Source organism: Phodopus roborovskii, unplaced genomic scaffold (genome assembly GCF_943737965.1).
Source record: "Phodopus roborovskii unplaced genomic scaffold, PHOROB, whole genome shotgun sequence".
Lineage (NCBI taxonomy): Eukaryota > Metazoa > Chordata > Mammalia > Rodentia > Cricetidae > Phodopus > Phodopus roborovskii.
Window position 1 is genome coordinate 48,291,113 of NW_026126418.1, and position 27,877 is coordinate 48,318,989.

Here is a 27,877-nt window from a genome sequence, read left to right on the forward strand (position 1 = left end):
CATAACAGCTCAACACAAATGATTTTAAAATTATTTGAAAGTCTATTTAAAATATACTAAATAAGTTTTTTTTTTAAAGTGGGGAAATAAGACTATTTTCATGAGCTAATGTTACAGAGTACGATATAGGAACCCAATATTTCTAATAATCATAATCACAATGTCACTATACCTATGAAAGTCTGTTTTAAGTTGGCAGCAAGGAAGAAAAAAAGTAAGACAGTCATACTTAGCGAGCTTGAAAATGTTTTCCTATATAGGACTGCAGCTTCACAACTCATGTGCTAGGCCCTCATAGATATGAGTTCTCAAGAGAACTCTGAGAGTTATACCTATCTTATTGGTAGATTCTACTTCTAAGGTGTTTTACAGATAAATAAGTAACCTGGAATGACCACAGGAGCATAAAAAGAAAAGGGAAAAGTGACCCTGTTAATTGGGAGAATAGGTGGTGGGGTTAATTGGGAAGAGGTGAGGAAGGACAACACAAAGGAAAAGGGAAGGAAAGGGATAAATAAAACTAAGTATGCTTGAAAACCCATAAGGAACATAGTATTTCTGATTATATTTATGTGTAACTGTATATATATATATTAATTATAGATATTCACATGAGTGTGTACATGCATATACACTTGTGTGTATCTGTGTGTTTGTGTGTGTATGTGTGTGTGTAGAGAGAGAGAGAGAGAGAGAGAGAGAGAGAGCAAGAGAGAGATTAAATGAGATCATGCCACTTAGGGTGATATTGCTAACCCCAAGAACCATAGAGTAGCTAAAAAGAATCCAGGGCTAAGCATAGGAAACTTCTCTTCTTAGTCAAGAGAACAGAATAAAAATTTAAAAATGTGGAGTTTCTGTTGCACTAGGTTTCCACCTCATGTGAAAGTAACCCTAGTAAAGACTCTTACTAATGGGAACAAAGAGCCTGGACCAGCCACCTTCTGTAACCAGGAATGGACTCAAGTGGAAAGACTGACAACAACCCAGCCACATAGCATTCAATTTAGAGTTTTTCCTGCCTGCCTAGTGTTCTGTGACCAGAGCCTAGCAGAATTCTCATTAGATAAACTTCATGAAGCAAGTGATGGGAACAGATGCAGAGTCCCACAGCCAAACATTAGAAGGTGTTTCAAGAGTCCTTTGGAAGAGGGGAAATAGAGGGGACAGGAAAACCACAAGATCATGGCCCACAGAATTAACTAACTTGGACTCATTGGAACTTGCAAAGACCACTGAGCCTGTGGGGGTCAGACCCATATCCTCTGCATAGATATTATGGCTGAATAATTGGTAATTGTGTGGGACTCCTAACAGTGGGAGTGGGGGCTATCTGTGACTCTTTTTCTGCATGTGAGACTCTTTTCTTCCAAATGGGTCACTTCAGCCAGTCATGATATGATGGTATGTGCATGGTATTATTGTAGACTATTATGCCATGTTTTGTTGATGACCGTGGAGGCATGTTCAGTACTGAGGGCAGAAGGAGGAGGATGTAGGGGAAGATGGGAGGAGAGGAGGAAAGACTGGGGTGATTGGAGGAAGGAAAAGTTATGGTTGGGGTGTAATATATGATAAAAAAAAACATTTAAAAAAGAAAGAAAGAAATGAAATTCCAAAACGAATATAGCTTACTGCTGTCACCCCTAGTTTGCTCCAAGAATTTCAAAGTACAAATCCGTTACTGAAGATGTCATCTACTGTGGACACAAGACTTGGTGGAATTGAGCTGGAAGCTCCCTCCCTGGGGACTAGCTCTCAAAATATGAGCAAGAAACACATCACAACTTACATGATCCTTGGCAATATTGAAAAGGACAAACATTGAGCTATAATAAAAAAGTGAATTAGCTGAATCTTTTCTCAATAAATCTAGTGAAAATTTATTTTGTTCAAAAATAGGGCAGAGTTTATCTGTAGTCAGCAGTTACTAAACTATTTTTCTCATAACAACAAAGAAGAACAATAACAATGATGATAGCAATAATAAAACATGGCCTTCTCTTGACCTTAAGTATTCTGTATCAGCTGTGATAATCATTATATTTAAACCCCCAAAGAAACCGATCTTTGAGCTCTGGTTGATGATCATGGCTAGAGTGTGAGGAATTTGGGGCTGTATCTGTGTATGTACGTGTGAGGAGGTATATATGCTCATGTGTACACGTGCCTATAGAGATGAAATATCAACACCATGTCTTCCCCAGTATCTGACTGTTTTAAGACTGTGTCTCTCACTGAAACTGCCAGCTCACTGACTTAGTGAGGCTGGTTGGTCAATGTCTTTACTTCTTCAGTGCTGAGATTATAGCCCAATTACATTTAGCTTTCTTCATGGGGACTGTGATCATGGTTATATGACAAGCACTTAACTGATGAAGTCACCTCTTTAGAGGGTCACACACACACATCTTGCCTTGTTTTTTACCAATTGGTGAAATTCATCTAAACAAAACTTTGGAATCTGTAGATGCCAAATGGCAAAGGTCACTGTTATGCCTAATGAAATAAGCTCTCTATATTATTTTTTTAAAAAGTAGCAGGAAATATATTTAAATAAATTAAATTGCTGTAATAAGAAGAATTCCAGAATGAGACAGGAATATATAACATGTTCCAGACTAGTCTGAATAAGGGCTTTAATATCAGCGAGTCTTTCCATGTCATTAAACCTTAGTTTCTGTCAAGTGGAAAGTTTTAATAAGATTATCACTGAGGTATATTTCATATTATAATTCTAATTATACTATCCCATTAGTTGACAGATGAAATTCAAAAACATATAAATGTGCCTTTTGTTGTTTTCTTCTGTATTTATTGTAGTTACATTACATGGATAGGTAGGGATAAGAAATGTGTTTTCTCATATTTGTTCCTAAATAAATGAAGTTTAGGCATGTCACATTGTGTGGATATAATTAAATAATCAATTCAGGTAAATTATAATATTGTCACCTGAGCTATTTATCTGATAGAACTTGAAATATATTAATACATGTTAGCTTTATATATCTTTTCTTAGTAACATCAGGTATACTTTAAAGAGAAACTAAATTCAGCTTGGTAGACTGAATGTTTAAAAATTCAGTAAGTGAATTAAACATTGTTATGGTTTGGAACACAAATGTACTCCCAAAGATCTAGTTCTAAAGGCTTGATTTCTGGATGCTGGTGCTATTATGAAGTGAGAGGGCCAAGTGAGGGAAAATTGGATGAATGGAGACATACTCATGTAGATAGATATTGGTACCTTGGGCCTTCCTCTATATCTCTCTGTTCCTTGGCCTCCGTGAAAGAACAGCTTCATTAAAAGCTCACAGGAGTGGAATTGGGAGAAGTATGGACTAAAACATGATAAGATGAGTCAGAAATATTGTGTCTCTCTTACTAGGTAAATTGTCTTGGTGGTTCATCAGCATTACAAAAAGCTGTCACATTAATCATATGACCATTTGTAATTGCACTTTAAAGATAGCAAAAGTACAAGCTGAAAATCAATCAATTTCAGCAAATTATCCTAAAGCCCTAAGACATGTGATTTCTTTTCATCAATATAACACATGACTATTCTGGAATCATAGGTCATAAGTCATTAACACTTAAGTATGTAGACTACATTCTGCATACTTGAGATCCTTTTTATGGAAAGTGTAGCAAAATAAGTGGCTGGGGGCAAACTAAGTGCAGAAGCCAAAAAAAAAAAAAAAAAAAAAAAAAAAACTCACAACAAAGCAAAGCATGGGGACAGATAACACTTGTTGAAATATTTGGGAAGCTGATAGTGCTAATAGAAATGAATAGAATATATATATATATATATATATATATATATATATATATATATATATATAGAGAGAGAGAGAGAGAGAGAGAGAGAGACAGAGAGAGAGAGAGAGAGAGACTATGTCAGTTTCCTCATCAGTTCTCAAAGTAGTGTTTCCAAATTCAGAAAGATTGAAGTCATTTCTAGGGTAACTGCTAAATCAGGCAGGACTATAAGTCAGAAAGGAAACTCTCTTCTCTCTCTCTCTCTCTCTCTCTCTCTCTCTCTCTCTCTCTTAATTCTCTGGTTCATTGCATCCTGACTGCAGTTTCCATCCCTCTACCCCTTCCAGTCCCTCCCCTTCCCCTCCCCTTACCCCTACCCCTCTATGCTAGATTCAATCCTCCTCTGTTTTCCTTCAGAAAACAGCAGGCATCCCAGGGATATCAACCAAACATGGCATAACCAATTAAAAAAAGGCTAAACACAAACCTTCATGTTAAGGTTGGATGTGGTGACGCAGTGGGAGGAAAAAGGTCTTAAAAGCCTACACACACACAGAGAGAGAGAGAGAGAGAGAGAGAGAGAGAGAGAGAGAGAGAGAGAGAGAACCCTCCCTTTTAATGTTAGAAGTCCCCCCCAAAAAACCAAGCTACAGAATGATAATATATATGCAGAGGACCTAACTTGAGCCATTCAGGATCCATGATAATGAAACATTAGGTGCAGAAACAGTATAAAAGTTAGTGCTGTGTGACGGAATGTGTGCTTCCCATGATGTGTAAAACTGGAAGGTGGAAGAAGACTACCTAAGACAGACACAGCCATCTGTCCTGCAGCAGAAGCACAGGTATTTTTTAAATTATGTTAAGAAGGGGGAATTTGTGGGTGCCCATAAAGATGGCTGCACTCCATCTTGACACAAGAATAGAGAGCTCAAAGCTGTCCTCAGCAAGTCATAAAACCTAAAGGTCAAAGGTGTGGCTACAGTAGGTTGTTTAGCTATCTTAGTCTAAATAACAACAGACCTGAATCTGAGGTGTGGCTACTCTTGACCTCAAGGCTATGGAACAAGAAGTTAGAGCTAAGATATGGTTACTGAAGCCTTAGGATAAGTGAGGGAGAAAAGTCTATTTGTTCTGTATACATGATACTATGTTCCCCTTTTTGGATAAGGTATATAAGAATGGTAAAAAATAAACTCATGACATTTCAGAATTGACTGATCTGCCCTCCTGACCTTAAAGAAAGAAAGGAAGGAAGGAAAAGAAAAAAAGGGAACTCTTTAGTAGAAAAGACAATGCATTTCACATAAGCGAACACACATTGATTTTCCCAATGAGAAGTTTGATCTTAGTTGAAGTGTTGTATATTTTGAGAAAGACTATGCATATCTCTTACCTATATTCACTGTTCTATTCATGTTTCTGTCTACAGTGAAAAGAAATCCGGCCTCATTTCTTAGATAATATAATGCATTTCTTATCAATAAATATTCTCTTTTTTTTTTTCAAAAAAAAGTTAGTGCTGTGAGGACATCCACAAATGGACAGATATGTATTGTCTGTAAGACCCCAGCTTTCTTTTATCCACAGAACATGATGTGTCTGCCCCTCCCACACTTATTCTCTCAAACTTATTTGTTTGGGGGCAGCTTGCTTTCCAATGAGTCAATAATACCTTCATGTAATGGTAATACATAGCCAAAGATACCTGGCACTACACATGACTAATGATGGCTCTGAAAACAGAACAGTTTCCAACTTAGCCAAAAAAATAAAATTAGATATAACAAAATGAAGAGATTAAATTATATTAAAAATTAGCTTAGACATATATGGAAAATTATTTGACAGTAATGTGAGGGAGATAAAGGATTTCTTTCTTTTAAAAACTATAAGATCTAATCATCACTAGGTAACAGTCTAGACATAGTTCTGCCCTGAGGTTGGCAGCAGCCATGGATCAAGCTAGTCTTAGGTTGATGGGGAAAGTTTTGTAAAAGAAACTAAGCAAACGCAACCTATGTGTAACTAAAAAATCAGGGGTAAATTTTCCATTGAAAAATATATAATCAAATATAAATCTACCCTTTTCTCAGCACTCTAGTCCATAATGGCACCATTTTCGTATTTTGATGCCATTTTCCGGCTAACATTAAAAAAATATTAAGATACCACAATTTTAAAGGAATCCCATGTTACTTTATCTGCTTCTGTGTTTATGTTGGGCAGTAGCACTGTTTTCCATTTGAATGCCAATGCCAAAGTCCCTGCCATGTTCTGAGTATGACACAGTCTAAGGCATGGAAATAACATAGGAAAAACTAATCACAATGAGGCAATGTCAAATTGGGCTTAGAATTCTAATTTGTCAAGTTACATTCACTCTATCTGAATGTAAAATCTAATCTATTTGCTACTATTGTCTATTAAAAGGCTCTTTCTATTTAATTGATGCTATCTCTCAAATTTGTCCTCAGAAAAGAAAGGTTCAAAATGGTTTGGGATTGACTAATTGCCAATGTTTGTCTTTTTGTGAAATGAAAGTTGTCTTTCTGAACTTTGTTGTAAGCATAATGCTTTCCCTCTTGTGCATCAGTAAATAACTGCACACTGTGTTCTGCATCTAATGAGTGTGCAGCAAGTCTTCATCCATGAGTGGCATCAGCATCTTTGTTTGGAATTTATGTCACATCTTTACACAATGTTCCACAATAGATATCACATCTTGTTCATAGTTAGGATCATGAACAACAACACATTTTAATTCATACCCCTTATTTTCCTGTTCCCTCCCCACATTAATTTGCATTTGGCTACATTGATCAGCACAGCCTGAGTCAACACAAACTGCAACTCTGAAGATTGCACAAGTTTAAAGAGCTGTGTTCTCTTTCAGTTTTAACATGTGTGAATGTGGAAAGTTTGCTCAAGCAGTATTCCAGTTGAGAGCCTGTGAAAGGTCTCAGTATGTAAAGCTACTTCCATATCAGCCTGGATATCTAAGCTCAACCACCAGAACCTAAAGAAAGGTAAAAAGAGAGATGGGGGTCCACAGTAGGGTCCTTTGACCTTCATGTGCCTGCCATGAATTATTCCCTCCTCCAACACTCAAATAATCACAATAAAAGTTAAATATAAATATTAATAAATGTGATATTTTCAAGGTATATTGCAGTTGATGAGCATCAGGCTATCTCAGTGGGCAAAGATGCTTCATGTCATCCTACCTGATGTAAAAGTAGTCCTCTGACCAACAAGTGTGGCATACACCAAAACATGCACAAAAATAAGTGAAAAGATGTTTGAAATGTAAAGGTATATTGAAGCTGAGTAGTAAGTTCAGTAAATACTTAAATCAATAGGACATTTGGTTGACTGCTCCTGTATAGAAACTTCACCCCCATGTTCTAGTGTCTTTGACATGAAAAATTACTCTTCAGGCTACCAAAAGAAAAATGTAAACACAAACCCAAACACAAAACCTTTTATATACAATCTACCCTGTCTGCAAAATATTTTAGGACAATAGTGGCACAAACCTTGTGGAAATAACTAGTGATGTTTGACTTGGTTTAAAGCTTACTCCATAAGATGGCACCCTTACTTGACACTGCTTGGGTGACCAATAATCAGAGACTATATAACCCAGAGACCAGGAGTAAAATCAAATACAGCAAGTCTAAGAAAAAAGTCACAATAAAATCATTACTGCTAATGATATTCTACTATATTCATAAATCAGGTCCCTGCTCAGCCGTCATCTGAGCAGCTTCCTCCTGCAATAGATGGTAACAAACACAGAGATCCACAGCCAGACATTAAAAAGAGAGAAAAGCCTTCAAACACATAGCTCTAAATGAATGTCAAAATCCTTCCTCTTTTAGAGAAGGCAGAAGAAGTCAGGAAAACAGGTGTTGGAGAGAACCAGGAGAAATAGCCTCTCATATGAACTCAGAGAGACTGAAGTAGTAATCACAGGCCTACACAGGTCTATACCAGGTCTTCTCCATATATACTATAGTTTTCAGTTTAGAACTTTTATGGGCATCGTGAATGTGTGATGTGTGAATGAGGGGGTCTCTGAATCTTGTACCTTCTCTTGGGGTTCTTTTATATTTCTGTTGGTTTGTCTTGCCCAACTTTAATATGATGTTTTTGTTCTATCTTATTTTGTTATGTTTTATTGTTATATCTTAAAAGAATATTCTTTTCTAATAAGAGACACAAAGGTATTAGATTTAGATCGGAGAGAAGATGGGTAGAGACTGAGAAAAATAGAGGGAAGGGAAACTCTATTCAAATTATATAGTATGAGAAAGGAATCCTTGTTTAATAAAAGGAGAAAATTATCTTTCTTAATATTATTTCTTGGTGCTTGTATTTAACAATTACTTGTGTTATCCAAGAAGGTTTCTAACTTCTTTTGCTCCTACATTCTGAGACAAAATTGTAATAATGGCAGAACTAAATCCCAATTGCATGCCCAGGAATCCCCACTGAGAAACCCCCTTCCAAAGATAGCATCAAACAAATTCTAATGAACAATTAAAAACAATGAACAAACTAATAGTGATTGTTCTGTTTCTTGAGAGAATAATGTTGATAAATGTAGACTAAGTGAAATGGTGGAAGATAAAAAACATGAGCGCTAAAAAGTCTATTCCATTACCAATGAACCAAAATTCATCAGAATTGAAGCTAGTATTTCATAAGGCTGTGCTAATAATCTGTGCTCCTGTTTGCTCAGGACTTTTTTAGTTTCATCACTGAAGTTCCTCTATTCCACAAAGCCTTTTAGTAGTATGCAGCTTTAGTCTATCATCTTCCCACGTGATTCAATACTTAAATATTATTTTTTCTAGCTTGAAATTTTCTATGACCTATCTATCAAAAGGAAACAATAAGATTTAATTTTGTTAAGAAACAGTTTATAAAAATGTTGCTTTAATTTAAACAGGAATCCAAGCCTCTGAGATTTTTGTTGACTCGGTAAATCAAGGTTACAAACTACCATATAATCATGGAATTTACTAAATGAATGGTAATGGAAGCTAATGTGAAGATGCTAGCTAGGGACCTCCCATCAATACAGATTACATGTCATTGACAAGGGCAGGTAACAACTCTTAGATCCAAATTATATATTGACTCACTCAAAAACTAGTAATTCAGAAAGGGTACAGTAAGGAAAGATGAATACATGTTCCAGTAGGAATGTTTGAGTAGCCTCTTTTTAGGTACAACAAGGCAGTTTGCTGATTGCTGTTTCACAATAGATCACAAAAGGCCCAATGACTGATTACAGATAATAAACCTAAATACTATAAATCTTCAAGAGAAGAAAATGATGGCACATCTCAATTACTAAGAGGGTGAGATGTTACTCTTTGAATTCTTCTATTTTAGTGATTTTTCATGGGTAAGAAAGAGTCAATAGCTGATTAGTGCTGTTTTATTTACTAATCCAGCCTCCCACTCCACTGCCCCTCTGCCCCAGATGTCTAGACTTCTCAGTAATTAGTACAAGTTCAGTGGGAAAGATCCTCGGGCCTTTTCCCCACCATCCCTGTTTAATCACAAGGGCTTTAAAAACCTGAGGCTTTTTTCATTACTTCCAATATCCACGCAGTTGCATTAGCCACAAAATTTCAAACAGAACTCAATTACCCCTGCTCTGGGCACTTGTAACAACCTAATGACTAGTCTGTAGTCAGTCTCAGATCCACTGAATCAATCTTCCACCTGCTGCCAGAGGGAACTTTCTACCATGAAGTATCATCATGGCACATTCTTACTTAATATATTTCAGTCTTGTCTGTACTTTACATTTAGAAAATTATCCAGGATTCAGTCTATGCTTGTCTTTGATCAGTCACTCTACACTTCCATTTGCGTTCCAAATTGTCTGTGATGCCCTTAGCAAAATGAACCCTAGGTATTCATGCTTGCTGTCTAGCTAGAAGGATAAAGTCCCATTCTGATGATCTTCTGCCTTGTCTGTAACAAAGTACTTAGAAATAAATACAATATACTTATTTGGATTTGCATAACAAAAATGTTTATATCAAAAAGTAAGACCTATCAGGTACATCACCTTAGCAATTATACAGGTAGCTTATTCATAAAAAGAGGACATATTAGCAAAAAATTTGGAAGACAAAAGACAGCCAGTAATAACAAAGACATAATGCTTTCCTCCTCATCACTAATCCTCATCACTAATTAGAAATGAGGAACATTTTTAAACATGCTTACTTTAGGTAGCTATAAGAAGAAATGAGCACCTTAATTTACAGTTGTTTACTGACAGTGGCATTTCAGATAGCATTCCTGAGACTCTTCACATATTTAAAAAGAGCAGGCAGCTGTAGAGTTGTCTCAGTAGTTAAGAGTACTTGTTATTCTTGCAAAGGGCCCAGGTTAAATTCCTTATGACTGCTCACAACTATCAGTAATTAAAAATAGTTGGGTTCGGAATGTGGTGACATGATTCAGCGCTTCTTTACTTCCAGCAAGAAGTTGAGTTAAATCACCAACACTATAGAATAATAACTAATTTAATTAAAAATAAAATTGAGGTGAACAAATTTATATGAAGCAGTATCCTACCTTGCTTTTCCTTACTAAATTAGAGGGGAAGAAAATGATTCACACAAATGCCTACAGGCCAATCTGAGGGAGATAATTCTTTAGTTTAAGGTTCCCCTTTCTCATATGATCTTAGTTCATTTCAAATAAATAAAACCCAACCAGCATAAACAATAATTCCATCTCTAGTAGTTTACCTAAAATAGCTAGTTGGGAGCAAATAAATTGAAGCTATCTATAATGTTTTCCTTGTTAAAAAGAAAATATTTAAAGACTCTAGATTAGAAGCTTAGCTGTAAATAGTTAAAATAGGCATGTGTTAGCATATAATGAAGCTATTCAAATATATGATGTAGCATTACGCCTTGATATAAAGGCAGCAAAAATAGATAATATAATAACAAAAGTTAAGAAATGCAAACTGAGCACAGTACTATATCAAATACAGATCTTGAACAGTTAATAAATCAAGATGTTAATAGCACAACAAATGAAATTAAGAAAAAGTTTCTAATTTGCATATTTGTACTTTTTACATCTTCTGAAAGGAGTATTTAAGTAATAACCCTTGTACTGTTAATAAGGCTTAAGACCTAGTAAAGGAAACTATGGTCTAAGTGAGCACACAAAACTCAGAGCCTCTGCAGCTTTTGCAGACTTGGGAAAGATAGAAATGTCATTCTAGGCAATGAAAATTCGAAAGGTCACAAACATGAGAGGCAAAAGTGAGTGTTAGTACAGGAACTTTAGTAGAAGAGATACAATCTAGTTTTCTCAAAAAAATAGCAATAATATGTGCATTTTCATATCGTTGTTTGGATTTTTGAACAGAGACAAAAAAATGAAAGTAGGTCTTAAGCACATGTACTAGACTGTCATATACCATCTGCTAGAGAGTAGAGCTTCTACAGGAGCTGAAACCTCATCTGAGCAACTGTGATTTCAAAGTACCAGCCTGGTGCATGCCTTAACAGGAGGAAGAAGGTAACCACACAAAAACAAAACAGACATTACTAAGATCATTAGCATCTGCTTGGGAACATCCCCATCTGCTGGCCCCTCTACCTACAGTCACCTTATCAAAGATATTTCTTTTGCTCAAAGTTCAGCTGTCCACTTTTCACTGTGGCCTTCTGGCTCTGCATTCCCAGTCCCTCCTGTCCACCATTACTGGTTGTTAAAGAACTTTTCATTTGCTGATATGAGTCATTACCTCCTGTTTCTTGCATTCCTCACAGAAGCCAGAAAAGCAGGAGTTTTGCTTTTATAATTTACATTTTCTATGGTCCAGAATAATAAGTTCTCCAGATTTATTAGTGTGATGAATAAACTATCTGGATATGAAAAAGAAAGGGATGGTCTGTCATAAAAATGTTAGTAAAACAGATAAATGATCCAATATGAAATACATTATAATTGGAAGATAAGAAGATGACATGATACTTGGAAAAGGAAATTCGGAATTGAAATGGCAGCATCTAAGTAGAAAATGATATGGTATTAATAGAATATACAAATATCATGACTGAATGAAGATTTCCTAGCTAGACATGAATAGGAGAATAGTAGAGTAATGAGAGTGATAACTGAATTGAAAAAAAAAAAAAAAACAAAGCAAACAAACTATCTGGCTGGCAGTTGGGGCCCCCAGCAGTGGGAGCAGACTCTTTGAAACCTATCCCTTATGGAGGGATGCTTTGTTCAGCCTTGATGATTGTGTGTGTAATACATCGGTGGTAGGTACTAAATATGATACATTGGTGGAAGGTAACAATGCTTAAGGAACATAACTAAGCCAGATGTGTTATCTCACACAAGTAAGGGCAGCATTTGGGTGGCTGAAGCAAGACTATCACTATGCCAGGCCATCCTGGTTTGAGAATATGAATATGTCTCAAAAAAAAAAAAAAAAAGAATAGAAAGAAAGAAAAAGGGAAAGGACAAGCCTTTGTAACAAATACCAGGAAAGAACAGAACATAACTATGAGAAAGGAGTGAAAGCAAAGAAATGTACAAAAACTGAAGTGTCATATAGTTTTTAATAGAATAACTGGAGAGATGACATGCCAAGAAAGGGATGGGACAGCTGGGACTGGGGGCATGGAGACAGAGGAAAGGTCTAAAATAGATCCCATGGGGACTGAGCCTGAAAGTACAGCAAAGACAATTAAAAAAGACTGCCAAATAGCAGCAGAAACCAGATTGAAGCCTGAAAGCATCCAGTTCTAATGAGCCAAATCTGCAGTGCTTTGTTTGCATCCAGCAGTGCTCACTCTCCTGGGAGATGTGATGAAGAAAACAGAAGTTAGAGGTATATTCTACACAGGAACTTACTGTGTGAGCAAGGGGACAAGAGCTATTGTTGAAACCCAGGCAGACTGTGGCATGCACAGGAGCCTGCCTCACTTCAGTTAAGCAGAGTAACTTCTTGAATGGAAAAGGTTAATTTAGAAGTCCTAGGCTGCTATCTAACCCTTCCTGTAAATTAGGAGGCCTGTTTCTTGCCTCCTGGACTTCTGCATTGCTGCTCAGACAATGGCATCAGTAACAAACAAACAACATGAAATTTAAAATTCTTAGTAAAGGATTTTATTGAAGAGACAAGCTATGAGTGTGAGTGCACAGGGGACAGAAGGCAAGGATGAGTGTCAGGCAGGAAGGAACTGTCCAGAATGGGACACATTTCCAAGACATTAGTTACTAACTTTTAAATAAACTACACGTCAGAGGGGAAACTGGATTTTTGTTATGTACAAGCTGAGTTGACCAAATGATTACTCATTTTTCTAAGTAATCCTGAATGCTTGCATTCAGTGAAGCAATACCTTTTGAAGTGAAGGCTAGCCCTCCTCTTTAACTTCTCACTTTACATTCCACATTGTTAGCTCTTACTCCAACCACCCAACCACAAGCCTTCTCTTGGTTACCAAAACAAATCCAGTTCATTCCACATTCAGGTATTGGAACCAGCTCTTCCTGGGGATCAATCATATTCTGCCCTTAGATGAACAAGCTGAGATTTGGCTTAAGTGTCCCTTCCCTTAGAAGATTTTCTGAGCTTCAACCTAAAGTAGTCTTCAGCCACCAACATCCCCCACTACCAGATAACTCTGCATGGGGGGAAAGGGGTTTGGTTTTAGTTTGATTTTATTTAATTCTTGACAATAATAACATTTATCTTATTTATGATTTATAATATGTTTCTGTCACTTACAATAAAAACTCCAGAAAGAAAAGGATCCTGTCTAAGTCACCATTTTACCTTTAGTCTTTCAGATTCCTGCAAGCACATAACATACATTGCTTACATGACAAGGTAATGAATGACATTAATGTTGATTCTTTAATATCAACTATGATGGGAAATTACACCAAGCACAAGTTTAATCCCAAGGCTCTGTACCCAAACACTGGAGGAAAAAATCATGTTCTTGCCTCATAAATCTCTCTGACCCTATCTGCCTTGTTGCCCTAAATAAGACATGAGGAAGAATTTTTTGTTTTGTTTTCTAGATGGTGGCATATGGGGCAACAACCATTCAAGAGGAAATATGAGCATATTTCAAAAAAAAATACTGAATTGTCAAGTGAAACAAAAATGGTGTTATTTCAATCAAGCTAGAACATGGGAGCTAAAAGCGGGTTTTACAAAATTTGAAAAGTGTAAGATTCTATTAGCTGTGTCAGGTATATATAAAAATATCAGGTGAATATATGAGTTTCCCATAAAGTATGTGTTACAAGCAGTAGTTTCACTTTGTATTTTGCTTAACTAAGATTTTTAAAGGAAGAAGAATGTATGTACTTACTTTGTAAGTAATTCAGTCTACACTCATGTTCACATTACCTGTGCAAAGTATTTTCTGCCATTTGACTTACAGTAAAACAGACAAAATAAAAATGGAAGAGTGAAGAATGTCATCAAAATAAAATCAATGATAGTAATGAATAATTGATGCTACAGAATTCCATCTGACCTTATACAGCTCCATTTACTAATCATGATTCTCTGAAATACAGTTAAAATTAAAAAGTAACATGTTTCAGCATTCATCCTTAAGATAATGATATGAAAACAGTAACAAAAAAACATCTTTTTACCTACACACCTCAAAAAAATACTAATGATTATATGAAGATCAGGCACAATTAGAACTAATATATAGATAACCTGGTCTAGATTCTTCAAATATAATACGGTCAAAAAATACAAAATAAAGGAATGGAGAGATGACTCTATACTTAAAAGAATTTACTGATCTTACACAGGACCTTAACTCCAGTCCCAATACCATACTATGTGTCTCACAACTGCCTACTAATTACAGCACCAAAAGATCCGACACCATAGTTTGAGGTGTCTGAGGGCACACACACACACACACACACACACACACACACACACACACACACACACACACACATCTATACATGATTAAAACTCAAATAAATCCCAAACACACACATGAAAACTAAGGAAGTATTTCATATTTAACATGACTTTGTACGGAAATGTTCTCATGCTTTAAAATTGCAGTGGTTAGGGTGGGAAATCAGATGGATGAATGAGTACACAGTTACATAGGTAATGGATTTTTAAGACTTCCATTAAAAGTAAAAATTCACTTATCTCAATGACTATGACAATAATCATTTAAGAAGTACATAAGTAATAGGCAAAATATGATATTTGTCTTTAAGCTCTACTATTAAATTTTATTGTGATAAATGATACACAAAAATTGACATGTAAAGTAACTTTAAATTGGTTCCTTATTTAGTAACTTATTTCATAAGAACACTACCACTATTTAATTCTAAAGTAAAAACAGTAGGGAAATATAAATCATCAAACACACAGAAGTCAAATTTCTGACCTACTTGACTTAAATTATTTGTCACTTCTTTAACTCTTAATCTTAAACTAAGCATCAATAACAAAGGCAAAGTTAAAGGGCAGTTGTGAGTTTCTCATGATATTACCCTCACTGTAGTAAGAATAGCTCAGTTTAGGGACAGTCACTATGCCACACACCTGCCTACTTGTTGGACAAGTGGTGCTATCAAAATCAAAGACACCTAGTATGAAACTTGAATTTATATTCTTGGCACTGTTAATTCCGGTATCGCCATACTTTAACAGTTACTGTTTTGTATGGTATTTGTCCCAAACAATAAAAATAAAAGAGAAAAACTGAAATATTTCTTGCTTACCACCTGAAGAAAATGCAAAGGTTAAGTTGCATACACGTATATTTGCTTATGTACACAAATAAGTGTGTAGATAGTCATGTAACATTAGTCTCAAGCACTTAGCAGTCTCTAAACTTAACTGGCAATGCTTATGACCCAAATAATACACTTACATTTACTGGTTCTTTTCTTTGCCTGCCTAACTCTCCTCAGAGAGTAGCAATTTATTTTTGAGCATTCCAATGGCATTGGATGCTTAAGGACTATTCAATCGTAAGCATGAAAAACAAAAGTTCTCTTTTAAGAAGAAAGCTATAGTCAATGTTTAGATGTGAAAATTACTGCTCTACACTGGAAAAATAACTGCTTCTATGTGCACACACAAACATGTGAGAAACGTTCCCCTGATGCTCCACATAGTGGATGTCAGAGCTTTATCAAGAAACTCCCCTTGATCCCCAGTTTACTACCACAATTCAAGAACACACATATTGAATTTATGCTGATCACAGATTACTATAAAGTTTTCTTAGCCTTAAATTTCAAAAGAGAAATCATGATTATATTATAGGAATTCTTAGTTTGTTATTAAAATAGGGCAACACATTCATTTCCAAGACATCATCTCAGGTTAGTTTTAACCACTATTTCTGGGTTAATTCCAGGAATATAACCGTCAAAACAACCATCTTCAATTGTAAAGTCATATCTATTTTGTGCTATCAGGGTGTTGCTTACATTAGGCCAGTTATTGCAGGTACATTGTAAAGAATTCTAAATGAGAATTTTGATGACATATCTATGTTCTTACTCACCCGTCGTTTCCACGATGCCTTCTAGGATGACGACAACCTCAAATTGTTCAGTCTGCATGCTTCGCTGGGATAGGTCATAAAAGGGGCTTTTGGCATCAATCACGTGGCAAATTGTGAGAGGGGACACAAGAAAAAGTTGATCTGCCCCTGTACTAAAACCTACATCCAGTTCAAGTTGGTCAAGGGGAAGGAATTCACCCTCAGGTGTCTGCCGAGACTAGACAAGCACACAGAAAAAGAGAAGAAATCACCACTTGTACTGACAATTTCAATAGCCCAGCAATCATGTACATTATTACCAACATTCTGCACTATCAATCATCAGAATGTAATTCAAACAAATCATTACACAACCATATTTTATGAAACTGGCTGAAATCCTACATAGCCCATGCAGAACATACATGCATTATTTATAATAAACAATTTGCTATAATTACCAGTCCCTAACTCCTGAGCTTTGGAGAAATAGTTGTTACAACAATGGCTGTGAAGACAACTCTGGAACTGAGTGTGTATGTCCACACTGCTTGAAAGAAATCTATGCATGATAACCAATGGCATGCCAGAGTTGCCTTCCCTCAAAAAGCAAATAAATTTGCAGTTCTACTAGAGGTTGTGAAACTGAAAAAATGCTGACCATGATTTACGAACAGATTTGTTGATTTCTTGAAAAGCAAAATGAATAATTGTTTATTTTTTCCTGGAATTTAGTAAAGCAACAAATGGATATAAAACAGAAAAGACACTATCATACTGAATCGTGATATGTACCATAGTTTTAAAAGGCAGGTGCTATTACTTCATGATTTTTATTCTCATAATAATAATAAGCTGTATTATAATTATCTATTCCTCTACTTTCAAATTTTAAAATGTAGCCAAAAATGCCCTATTGAACATTTTTAAACGAAATAGAATTTTATGATAGGTGTCTCTGACAAATTGTTCATTAAAAATGTCATGGGATACTGGCATTTTATTTTATATTCAATATAATCACTCTAAAATTTAATTCAACAAACCAGTTACATTGTAAGACTATGAATATAAAGGCAATATCAGGAAATCATAAAAGCAGACTTAATCAATCTTCATGTTCCATTCATTTTCATTTGGTTTAGCATATCTATTACACATAATATTTATACAAGCAAATATTTTGATTTAACATAAATAACAGAGGCAAAATAAGAGCTGGGTAGTAGATTTATACAGAAAAAAAATGGTGGGAATAGTTCTAAACCAGTGGTCAACTAGGACTTGGAAAAGACCAGTATATTTTAAGACCCTTCATCAGCTAATTTAATAAAAGAATCTAGAGCATGAGTCTGCCCAAAGACACTCTCTTCATTCCAAGACAGAAATCTTATTTTCATTTGTTAAAAAAATATTAGATTTCATGTTTGGTAAATAATACTAGAAATTTTTCAAAATTGTTGAACAGTCTGTTTTTCCTGGAAAACAAACAAACACACACACAAAAAAACCTTAATAGTTTTGAAGCAGTGGTGGTATTTCATGGTTGTGGTCACCAACAGAACTTCAAAAGATGAGCTGATTCATTTGAGAGGTTCCATTACAATTGTTAATACTGGAAATTTTTACATGTGTGGGAGAACATTAGGGGAAAACACAGAGACCACTATTCTTTAAGTAGCATGTAAAAGTAGAAGAAAAGGAGGAAGGGAGACTTTTGGTAAAAGGAGGATGGATAGAAATGGTTCCTCATCATATTTTTGCTTTTAATCTGTGGGAAACCCTCATTGTCCAAAAACCAAAACCTCAGCTCTAGATATCAATATTGGAAAGCAATTGGTATTTGTAAGTCAGCACCAAAAGTACCTGTTTGAAGCTTTTATCAGACACCTATATCTCAACATATTGCCAAGTTAGTAAAATAAGAGTGAGAGTAACAACTTCCCAACTGCCAGATGTAATACTTAATTCATGTATGAAAATAATAACTGACAAACAGAAAACAAGGACAAAGACAAAGCCCATTTCATTTTCTTCCAGCTAAGAATCAACAGGGGCTATATAAGCACAAGGTGATATTCTGAAATCTGTAATTAATAACTATAGTTTGGGTCCTTTTTTTGCTATCCTAACTTCTTTGTTTCTGTACTATACAGTGTGAGCAATGTCTTTAAACTCTCATGGGGTGGGGGTTAGTAATAGTTCTCCTAAGAAGATAATTTTTTAATATCATATGGCATATCAAAACTAAAATTTGCCTAGTTTTTTGATATATTTGTTATTCATACCTGTGGCTTTATAATAAGATTTACACATAATGTGCTGTAACCTTTGTACAGCTAAAAGAAGTGGCCTAAACACACTCAGACTACCAGGAGATCAACTGGCTTGAGTTGGAGATACTTCATTTTTCAGTAAAGCGTGTTGTTAAGATACAGGCAATTTATATTTAAATATGTATAGGTCCATTCCATGCAGACTCAACATGTCTTCATTTTTGAAATGCTTCTTCATTATAATCAAATTAATAATCTTTAACCCACCTCTAAGCAATGGAGAGTAAGTGTCCTGACAACTGTTCTATCCAAATCCCCCTTCTGTGTGACACTATGGAGAAAATATTAATAACTTCTTTTCTTTGGAAGGTGCTTTTCCTGTTTCTTGTAATATAAGTAATATTAAAATTGTTTTCTAACTGTCACTATGCAATGTATTGTGCCTGAGATACTTCACACATATTTCCAAATTTATCACCCATGACTTGGTCATTTATGTTAGGACATCAGACATTTAGACTAGAAATTCATTCATTTTCTGATTGTTGTTTCTCTTTCTGACTTGGCATCATATGAAAGACTTTGATGCAGGTCAAAAGTGAAAGACATGCTATCAGAGAAAAGGGTGTTTGGAAGATTGGACCTCTCTGAAGTCTAAACTGCTAATTAGAGTCAAGTTCTGTTATCACTAATAGCCAAACAATTTTAAGACTGCAGAAAATGTAGGTGCCTTCTATATACATTCTCAAAACAGACACATTGTATTTGGATTTCTGACAATTATACTCTAGGAGCTTCTGATTCTGGTTAAGTCTCAAGATTTTTCAGCGCAAACTTAACAAAGGAAAAATAAAAGTAAGTTATTTAAGTGGGGAAGAAGAAGTTTGGACTTTCTCTTTAAAGAACTATGACATTTACATGCATATTAGAAATAAAGGTAACGAGGAAAAGATAATTCTGTAAATAGCTTAATAAAAGTGTGCCGTACTCTATATTGTGACTACATGATTAAAGAGTACCACTTATATCCCACCAGATTTTTGTCTTGTGTGGCTAATAACTACTTTGCTTAATGTAGAGATATTAAATAATTGGAAGAATCTTTTTATGTAAAAGGAATTTAATCTCTCTTAATTATGTCATTGTAAGAGTTCAGAATCAAGGAGGATGCCATTAATAGAGTGTTTGTGGCTATTGTAATTTGATCCTGCAATTCTACAGTTTTCCTATTCCAAAGGGAGCATAGAAATAGTGGTTTGATTAGACAATAAGCCACATTGCCTTCAAATGCAAAAAGTTGCTAAAAACTTAGATGGATATAATAAAATATTTAACGTAAAAATACTGATTATAAAAATTCATGAAAGCTCTAAAATTTCTGAGAAAATAAGGGTAGGAGGAAAGACAGCAATGTAAAATGAATAATTGCTAACAACTTACAAGGTAAGTTGATGAAACTCTGATCTGAAAATGGCTTACAACAACTGACCTTTGATTTTGTGGAATCATAGAACAACACTAAATATTGCTCTATCATTTCAAAGTCAAGCTAGTTGCTAATACAAAGCAAAAATTATTTTTAGAGTTAAAGGAAAGATTGAAGGTCTCTAAGGCTTACCAATTGTTTATATAAAAAAGGATTTTTGAAACAATTTTATAATTTTAATTGTGATAAGAACTTCTAAGTTATTGTTCATATTAAAACATCTAAGTAACATATATTCAATTACATAGGATTAACATTTAATGAAAAGAAGTCTTTGAATATATTTTAAGGGTTTTGTGTACTGTAAAGTGACTTTTATTTACTTTCAAAGAATCTATTATTATCCAATGACTTTGTTTCCTCTCTGTTTCCAAAATATATAGAAGATAATAAAGTACATATTTAACGCAGATAGAAAAATAGAAAAAAGTAACATGTGTTCAGAAGGAAGCATCACATCCAGGTACTTTTAAACTAATAGTGTTCTTTCAGTGTAACAAAAAGGCTGTTGAAAGTACATACACATGCACATTGCATCACTCTCCTGGCATACATAAACAGACCTGTACTCAGTTGTTATCTTTCTGGGCGTTATGTAGCTAAGTGTCTATATTCATTCTGAAGGGCCACACTTCATTGATGCTACCTAGAAGCATCCTGTTCTCCCATCGCTGACCTGTAGCTGTAATCTGTCCTAGCCTGAGGTTAGGAACAGGAATTATAACTAAAATGCCAACTAATAACCACCTAACTCTGCCATGGTCTGTGGTCTGAACATAAGTCCCACTCCTTACAATTATCAGCTGATAATGTACTGTACAGTTAGTGACAAGATGGAGAGGATCAAAAAGTCTTTCCTACCACTTCCCATCTCTATGTCTGGAATTTCAATCTATGACCTTATATACACCAAGTATGTGGTAAAGTCATGAAGAAAAATACAAAGAATGCACTCAGAGTGATATCCTAAAGCTAAATGTTGGAAATATGTCTAAGCACTAAGACCAGAAATTAAACTGTCTCTCTACTCAAAGCAATTAAGACAAAACCTATGACATGCAGGTCTAAACTTAAAGTAGTTAGAGCAGCATGTAGGCCTAAAATTTTCCCTGGACCACCATAGAGCTTTGTACGTTTATTTGGATGATTAAAGCTTGAAATTTTAGCTCATGTAGAATGATTAAAGTCAATGCCAAGTCTAAAATAAAGTTTCCTTTTTAATGCAAAGCTAATTAACCCATAAAATGTCCATTTTTATGGAAGAAATGTACTTATTAAGATGAAATGTAATTTATCCTGTAATAGATTGTGTAAGCCTTTTGAACTGTTCACATGAAAGCTCTGCTGTGTGTCACTATGGGGGCCTTTTGTTCACGTTATAATAACTATGGGCAGGATATGTATCCCTGTTTGTACATTACTTTCCTACTCAACAACACCCTTCAATCCATGAAATGCCTTTTGCTGTTTCCTTTTATCATTTGTTCTTACCTACTGCTGTTTACTTGTGGGATTTTACATCCCTTACTTGTCTTAATACTTGCCCTTAACAGAACAAGGAACCCTGTACTCTTTAAAAACAATATTTAAAATAAAAACCAAAAAAAAAAATATTATTACTAGAGTAAAAAGGAATAAAAACCACAGATTTTAGAAATAACCCAAGATCTATACCTATTAGAAAATTATCACTCATGTGTCAAAAGAAACAAAGTTAAAATAAATATGGGGGAGTTATGAGTTCATCTAAAATAAATAACATCAAGTCTAGCTCCCAGCAGTTATGAGGTACTCTATCTTAGACTTCTCAAGTATTTTGGGAGAAAGATTTTATCATATTCAAATATACCCAATTATGTTGATTGATGTTTTTAAAAGAAAGTGGAGGTATGAAGGAAAGTTTAACCAAGATCTATTTGTAAAAGTGGTCATGCAGGGAAGATGAAGTTATGTACAGTAAAAAGCAAAATTGAATTTATGTGCAAGATAAAAGCCAATCAATACACTTACAAGAAAATCTATGTATCATTGTGGTTGCTGACTAATAAAATACTTTGAACAGGACTGGGGGTGTAGCTCAGTGGTGGACTAATTTCCCAGTATGGATAGTCTTGGGTTAGACCCCTATAGTGATATAATAATAATAATAATAATAATAATAATAATAATAATAAGTAATAATAACAAAGATAATAAAAAATTTGGTCAAGTTTGTGTCTCCATGGCAAAGGCTTTCTGGCTTACATGAGACTTTTGGTTCCCAGCACTAAGAAGAGAGCAAAGAACTTAATGTTTTTGCAGACTACAATATTATTTTCTGTTGCATCTGAACATGATCACACTACTATTATAGAAACCAAACCTCAAATTTTGATTAGCTACATAAATGGAGAAAAGAAGCAGTGTACTCAGACAATGTACATGAACATAGAGGAAAAAAGGAATGTTCCCTAATACCTTTTAATGAGTGAAAGTTAAAAGCTGTGTAGGGACTCCAAAGGAAGACAATGACTGTTGATAATAAGAGAAATATGAAGAAGTAAGAACATGTTTCCATGAGAAAGCTCTGCTTAACTCTTTTAAAGTATGGCTATAATAGTTGCCCTTTCTGTTTATATTGTAAAAACATTTGGATGTAAAGCACAGTGTTTGAACAATAATCTATGAATTCTTGAACCGCTCATAAGAGATCATTTTATTCTTCCTCTAGTAAAGGCAATCAATTATTAGTGACTAGTGACAGGAAAGGCAAATGATCTTTCTACTTCACAGACCCACAGTAGGTTATATGCTCTACTATCTTGGCCACAGAGCTTTCAACTCCCCAGACCAGGTTCTTTTATTAGAATTTATCAAGGATAATACATTAACTTAATCAAGCAAATTATTAGTTAATCTCTATTCCTTAGGTTGAGAGAGAGGTAATTAAAACAAAATTTAAAACTAAGTAAATATTAATTTCATGATGAAAAGGGGGCATATTAAGAATATTTACCTAAAATAGCTTATAGAGGTGTATTCATAATTAGATTGTAGATATTTAAAATAACTTCATGTCACTTTTTATTGAATTTATAAGAAAATATTGACCTCTCTAGTTATTAGGTTAGGAGACCTCACCATGGTTAGTCAGAGTAATGTCAGTGTTTTCAAGCAGGAAGTTGAGTGGTGGAGTTTAAATATAAATATAAATATAAATACAAATATAAATATAAATAACTTCATGTAAGTTAAAAGCAAAATTGAATTTAGATAGAAAATTTAAAATCATTTACATCAGATAATTGGGAACTCCAAAGAATTATGCATGGAAAACTTCACAGTATCTGATAGTAAAAAGGTGGGTTCTTGCTTTTAGTGTCTTCCCCCAAATTGAAACTACTTTATAATGACTCATTAAGGCTACATTTATGCCAATAATTGATCTTTTATTCACCAAATAAAATATGAGTAGGAAAATGTTAGTTAAATTATAAGAATATATATGTGTACTATAATTACTATGGTTCAATAATATACTGGCTTTTATTGGCACAAAAATTCTGTATATAGTGTATTGAAGATAGATAAATATAGCATTCAAAGTGTTAAAAACTGTTACAATAAGAATGAATATGTGAACTGATATTTAGTCAGATTGTACACATTGATAACAAATATTAAAACTATATTTTTTCTCCCATATCATAGTTGACTGCTTTAAGTCACTTCAAGTGTCTCTGACAGAAAATAAGTGTCACTCATTAAGGCAAATGTCGCCTCAAATTTTGCTCAGTTTTATTAATTTCTCAGTAGACCATTACTTCTTTTCAATATAGTAATAAAATGATAAAAAACTACTAGAATCCATTGTATTTAGCCTGGCTACCAAAAAAACAAACAATTTTCAAATGATATACATTAACTTCACTTTAATTTTATTTCAATAGAATTTAATATCATATGTTAATAACTTTTATTACTATTCTATTTTATTACTACTATTCTATTATTTTAATGTGATCTGGTTTTTTAATCACCTTGTATCAATATAGCACCTTGCTCCAACATTATATTTTATTTCTTAATTAAAGATACTCTTCTGGTAAATGTGGTACATAACATTATATAGAAAAATCATTAAGGGTATACACACCACTGTAGAGACCAAGAACCTCAAATTCATTGTACACATCTGTGTCACTAATCTTTTAATTGCATCTTTAACTTGTTAAAATAAGCTCTGGTAATGTTCAAAACACCTATAATGAGTTGCAATATAAAAAATACTAGTTTTATTTGGTTTGAGAAGTTAGATAATGACAATAACTTCAACTCTTGTGAAGAGGATAAACTATTCTTAATGGAAGTTCCAAAGTGATATCTACTCACAAATTCCTTGACAGTGGCTGTAGTGCAGCTTGAACCTTCAAAGTGCTCCTATTTGCCCACTAGGCTTGGCTAAGCAAGGAGTGGGAGGGTTCACTGTATACACAGAAAAGAGCACACACAAGTAGCACTGTGTGCAATTCACCCACTTACTTTGACCTTCCAAGCCACTTAATTTAAACAAATATCAATAAAACAAAAAGGTTGCCTTAAAATGTAATAATCTTGTATAGTTAGTGTATTTTTTAAAAATGTAGTTAATTACAATTAATTACATAACCATAGCTATCATTATGAAAATGTAGACCAGAAGCAGGCTGAAAATTTTACACTCTGTTATCAAAAATGTCATGTATGTGCTAATGTGGCATAGAAAATACTCATGTGATGAGAAGTGACAAGGCAAGTGAGCTGCTTTAATTCAAACACTGCACAGGGCAACTTGGTCAAGAATAATTAGAATGTGATCTTATAAGTGATAATGAAAGTGACATAAGAGCAAAACATTTTCTAAAACATGGGAGAACACTTGGAACTGCATAATAAGTTGAAGTTGTATAAAATGATACATAGTTGAATGGTGTAAACTGAAATTTCAAAGACAAAATTTCCCTCCATTCAGATATCAGTCATATTTTTACCTGTAAGTATTGAACCTGGCTATGCTTCTTTATTTAATTTCAGATCACTCATTTTCAATAATGAACTATTCATTTGAGGTTATCTTTTTAAAATTATGAACATTTAAAACCACTCTGGAAGGAAGTCAGGAAGGAAGGCAGGAAGGAAGGAAGGTGACACCTGTAGACTGTGAGAGCTAGACTTTAACCCCTCCACCCCAGACTCTAATTGGTAAATAATTAGGGACCCTTTGTGGTGGTGCCTTCTGTGAGCTACAAGGATCTGACCTTAATAACTACTCTATGAGCACCTCGTTTAAGCCTTTCCAACAGGGTGTTAGGAAGCAGCCTTCTTTAAAGGATGCTGAAAGGCTTCATGTGAAATCTATAATTGACAACGGCTTCATAGAAACAGGCAATTAAGAAAAAAAAATTAACAAGACACTCTACAGGAAAAGCACTCAGACTTTCACAGAATATGTTTCAAGGAAACTATTTAGTAAAAAATAACAATTTTAAAGAAACAGATCTTCTATTTTACTAATAGCTGTCTGGATCTGTGTGTTTGTTTGTTTGTTTAAAAGAAGACCACAGTTAAATTACTGTGTCCTAAAAAGTAATCCACCTGGTGATATTACTGGGAGGAGATGCACTGAAAAAAAAAAAAAAATCCCCAAGCTGAAGTAAAGGAAACTTCAACACCTAATTCTTCAAAATAGAAGCTGTGGTGCCTCAAGTTCAGGGGAGTAATGAGTTGATGGCAAACCAAAAGAGATCTCAGGACAAAGCAGCAGCATGAGAGTAGGGCTTCTATCTCCCTCAAAGCTCCAGGAGCCCACAACTCTCTTTCACCATCATGGTGCCTTGGAGGTGAGGAGCAGTAGCAACTAAGTAGGGTCAAAAGCAGAACTGGCAACTAAGTCCTCTGTGCAGTCCCCAGATGCTTTAACTGTTTCCTTGCTCCAAAGAAGTTTGCCTATGGTAGAAGGAAAACGCAAGAAGAGGGCAGAGTGGTGCCCAGGGGTTTGAATCTTTGGATTTCTGAGTAGCTCATCCTTTCTAGGGAATGGGGGTGGGGGGTTGCACTTACCTTGAGCAGCTTGCAGCGGATCTGAGCGGATACCATGTGGCTGTTGCGCAGGTTGCCCACCCGGAACATGAGAGTGAGTTTTCCGTCCCTCATGGAGATCACCGCATGCTCGCTAAACATGAGGGTCTCGGCGCGCTTCTTGGGCTGGGACATCTTAATGAACATGCAGCCTATGAGGAAAGCGTCCACGATGGATCCCAGGATGGACTGGAAAAGGAAAAGGATGATGCCCTCGGGGCACTTGTCGGTGATGTAGCGGTAGCCATAGCCGATGGTGGCTTCGGTCTCGATGAAGAAGAGGAAGGCGGAGGGGAAGTTATAGACATTGGCCACACAGGGAGTGTAGTTGCCTACATGGGCTTTGTTTAGGTCGCCCCGAGTATAAGCGATCACCCACCACATGGACGCCATGAAGAGCCAGGCCACGGTGTAGGTGAGGATGAAAATGAAGAGGTTCCAACGCCACTTGAGGTCCACCAGGGTGGTGAAGAGGTCTGAGAGGTAGCGACTGGTCTCGCTGCCCAGGTTCCCGTGCTGCACATTGCACCGGCCGTTCTTGTCCACGAACCTCTGCCGCTTCTTCTTGGGTACAAGCTGCTGCTGCGGACCCTGCCCTGGCCCCTGGGGCTGCAAGCCCGAGCCGCTCGACGAAGTGGTCACTACCTGATAATCGTCCCCAAATTTCCTTCGGAGTGCAGACATAATATGGAGGGGCGAGCCAGATTCAAACACGAAGCAGAGGCGCAGGAGCCAAGCGCTGCAAACCAGCACCAATGAGGAGGTGGGGGCAGGGGACGAAAGCAGGAGGGGAGAGGACGAAAGCGGGCGCCTGGGTGGGGGGTTGGGGAGCACCCTGCAGGTAGCAGCAGGCTCTGCCCCTTCAGACGCCTTTCCTCCCCTGGGACAGACGCTTTCTTTCGAAGAGCGGTTTTAAAACTGAAGTGTTCTCCCACACTCAAGGCAGCAGGGATGCAAGGTGTAAGACCCCAAGCGTAATTTTGCCTCCAAGCTCATTGAGGTTCCGTTTCTCTACCCCCAACATCGGCATCCCGGGCCACCTCTTATGTTTCCACAGCACCCCACCCCCGACTACCTTGCAGCACCCCTGAATTGGCTGCTGAAAATTAATGAGTTTGACAAGCAAGTCCCACCCTACCTGCCAACTCCCCAAGCTTCTAAGCTGTGCTACCTTCTTAGTCCAGACCCTCCCCCCTCCCAGCTTCACCCCGATCAGCGGCCCCTAGGGAGTGCTCCTGGCTCCCTTGTCACTCCCGCCTCTTATCTTTTCGCCAAAATCCCGCCCAGAGGCATGTCTGCTGGGCAGTGGTGCAACGCCCCCTACCCACGCTCTGCTGGCTCAGAATCCCCCTCCCGGGACTCCAGAGACCTGTACTCCTGCCGTGCGCGGGCGGCAGAGTTTCCACGCGCGCCAGGGGGGCCTTAGGATGGACCCTTGGGGGCCGCCAGTTCACCCCGGTACTCGGGTGAGCGCTGGGAGCCTGGGCACTCACCCAGCTGCAGAGGACAAACAGAGGCGCCGCAAGCAGCTTAGGCAGTCAGGTCAAGCACCCTGCTCTCAGGGCTGCCTGACCCCTTCCTACTTTCCTGGTGTTCCACGGTGAGAGCCACTGCAGGTACCTCCGCAACCCCCGGTGTGGGGGGGGGGCACTACACAATCTCCGCCAGAAGACCCT

The 27,877-nt window shown here is 36.2% G+C and overlaps 1 protein-coding gene across 1 annotated transcript in view; it reads right to left on the bottom strand.

Moving 5' to 3' along the window:
• Positions 1-27,101, bottom strand: part of Kcnj3 (potassium inwardly rectifying channel subfamily J member 3) — a 139,361-nt gene extending 112,260 nt beyond the window's left edge. Inside the window, exons 1-2 of the mRNA XM_051184675.1 lie at positions 26,184-27,101; positions 16,365-16,581 (exon numbers count right to left, since the gene is read on the bottom strand). Coding sequence (XP_051040632.1) covers positions 16,365-16,581; positions 26,184-26,885 — 919 coding nt within the window. The 5' untranslated portion in view covers positions 26,886-27,101. The remainder of the gene's footprint in view (positions 1-16,364; positions 16,582-26,183) is intronic.
• Between the last annotated feature and the right edge of the window lie 776 nt (positions 27,102-27,877).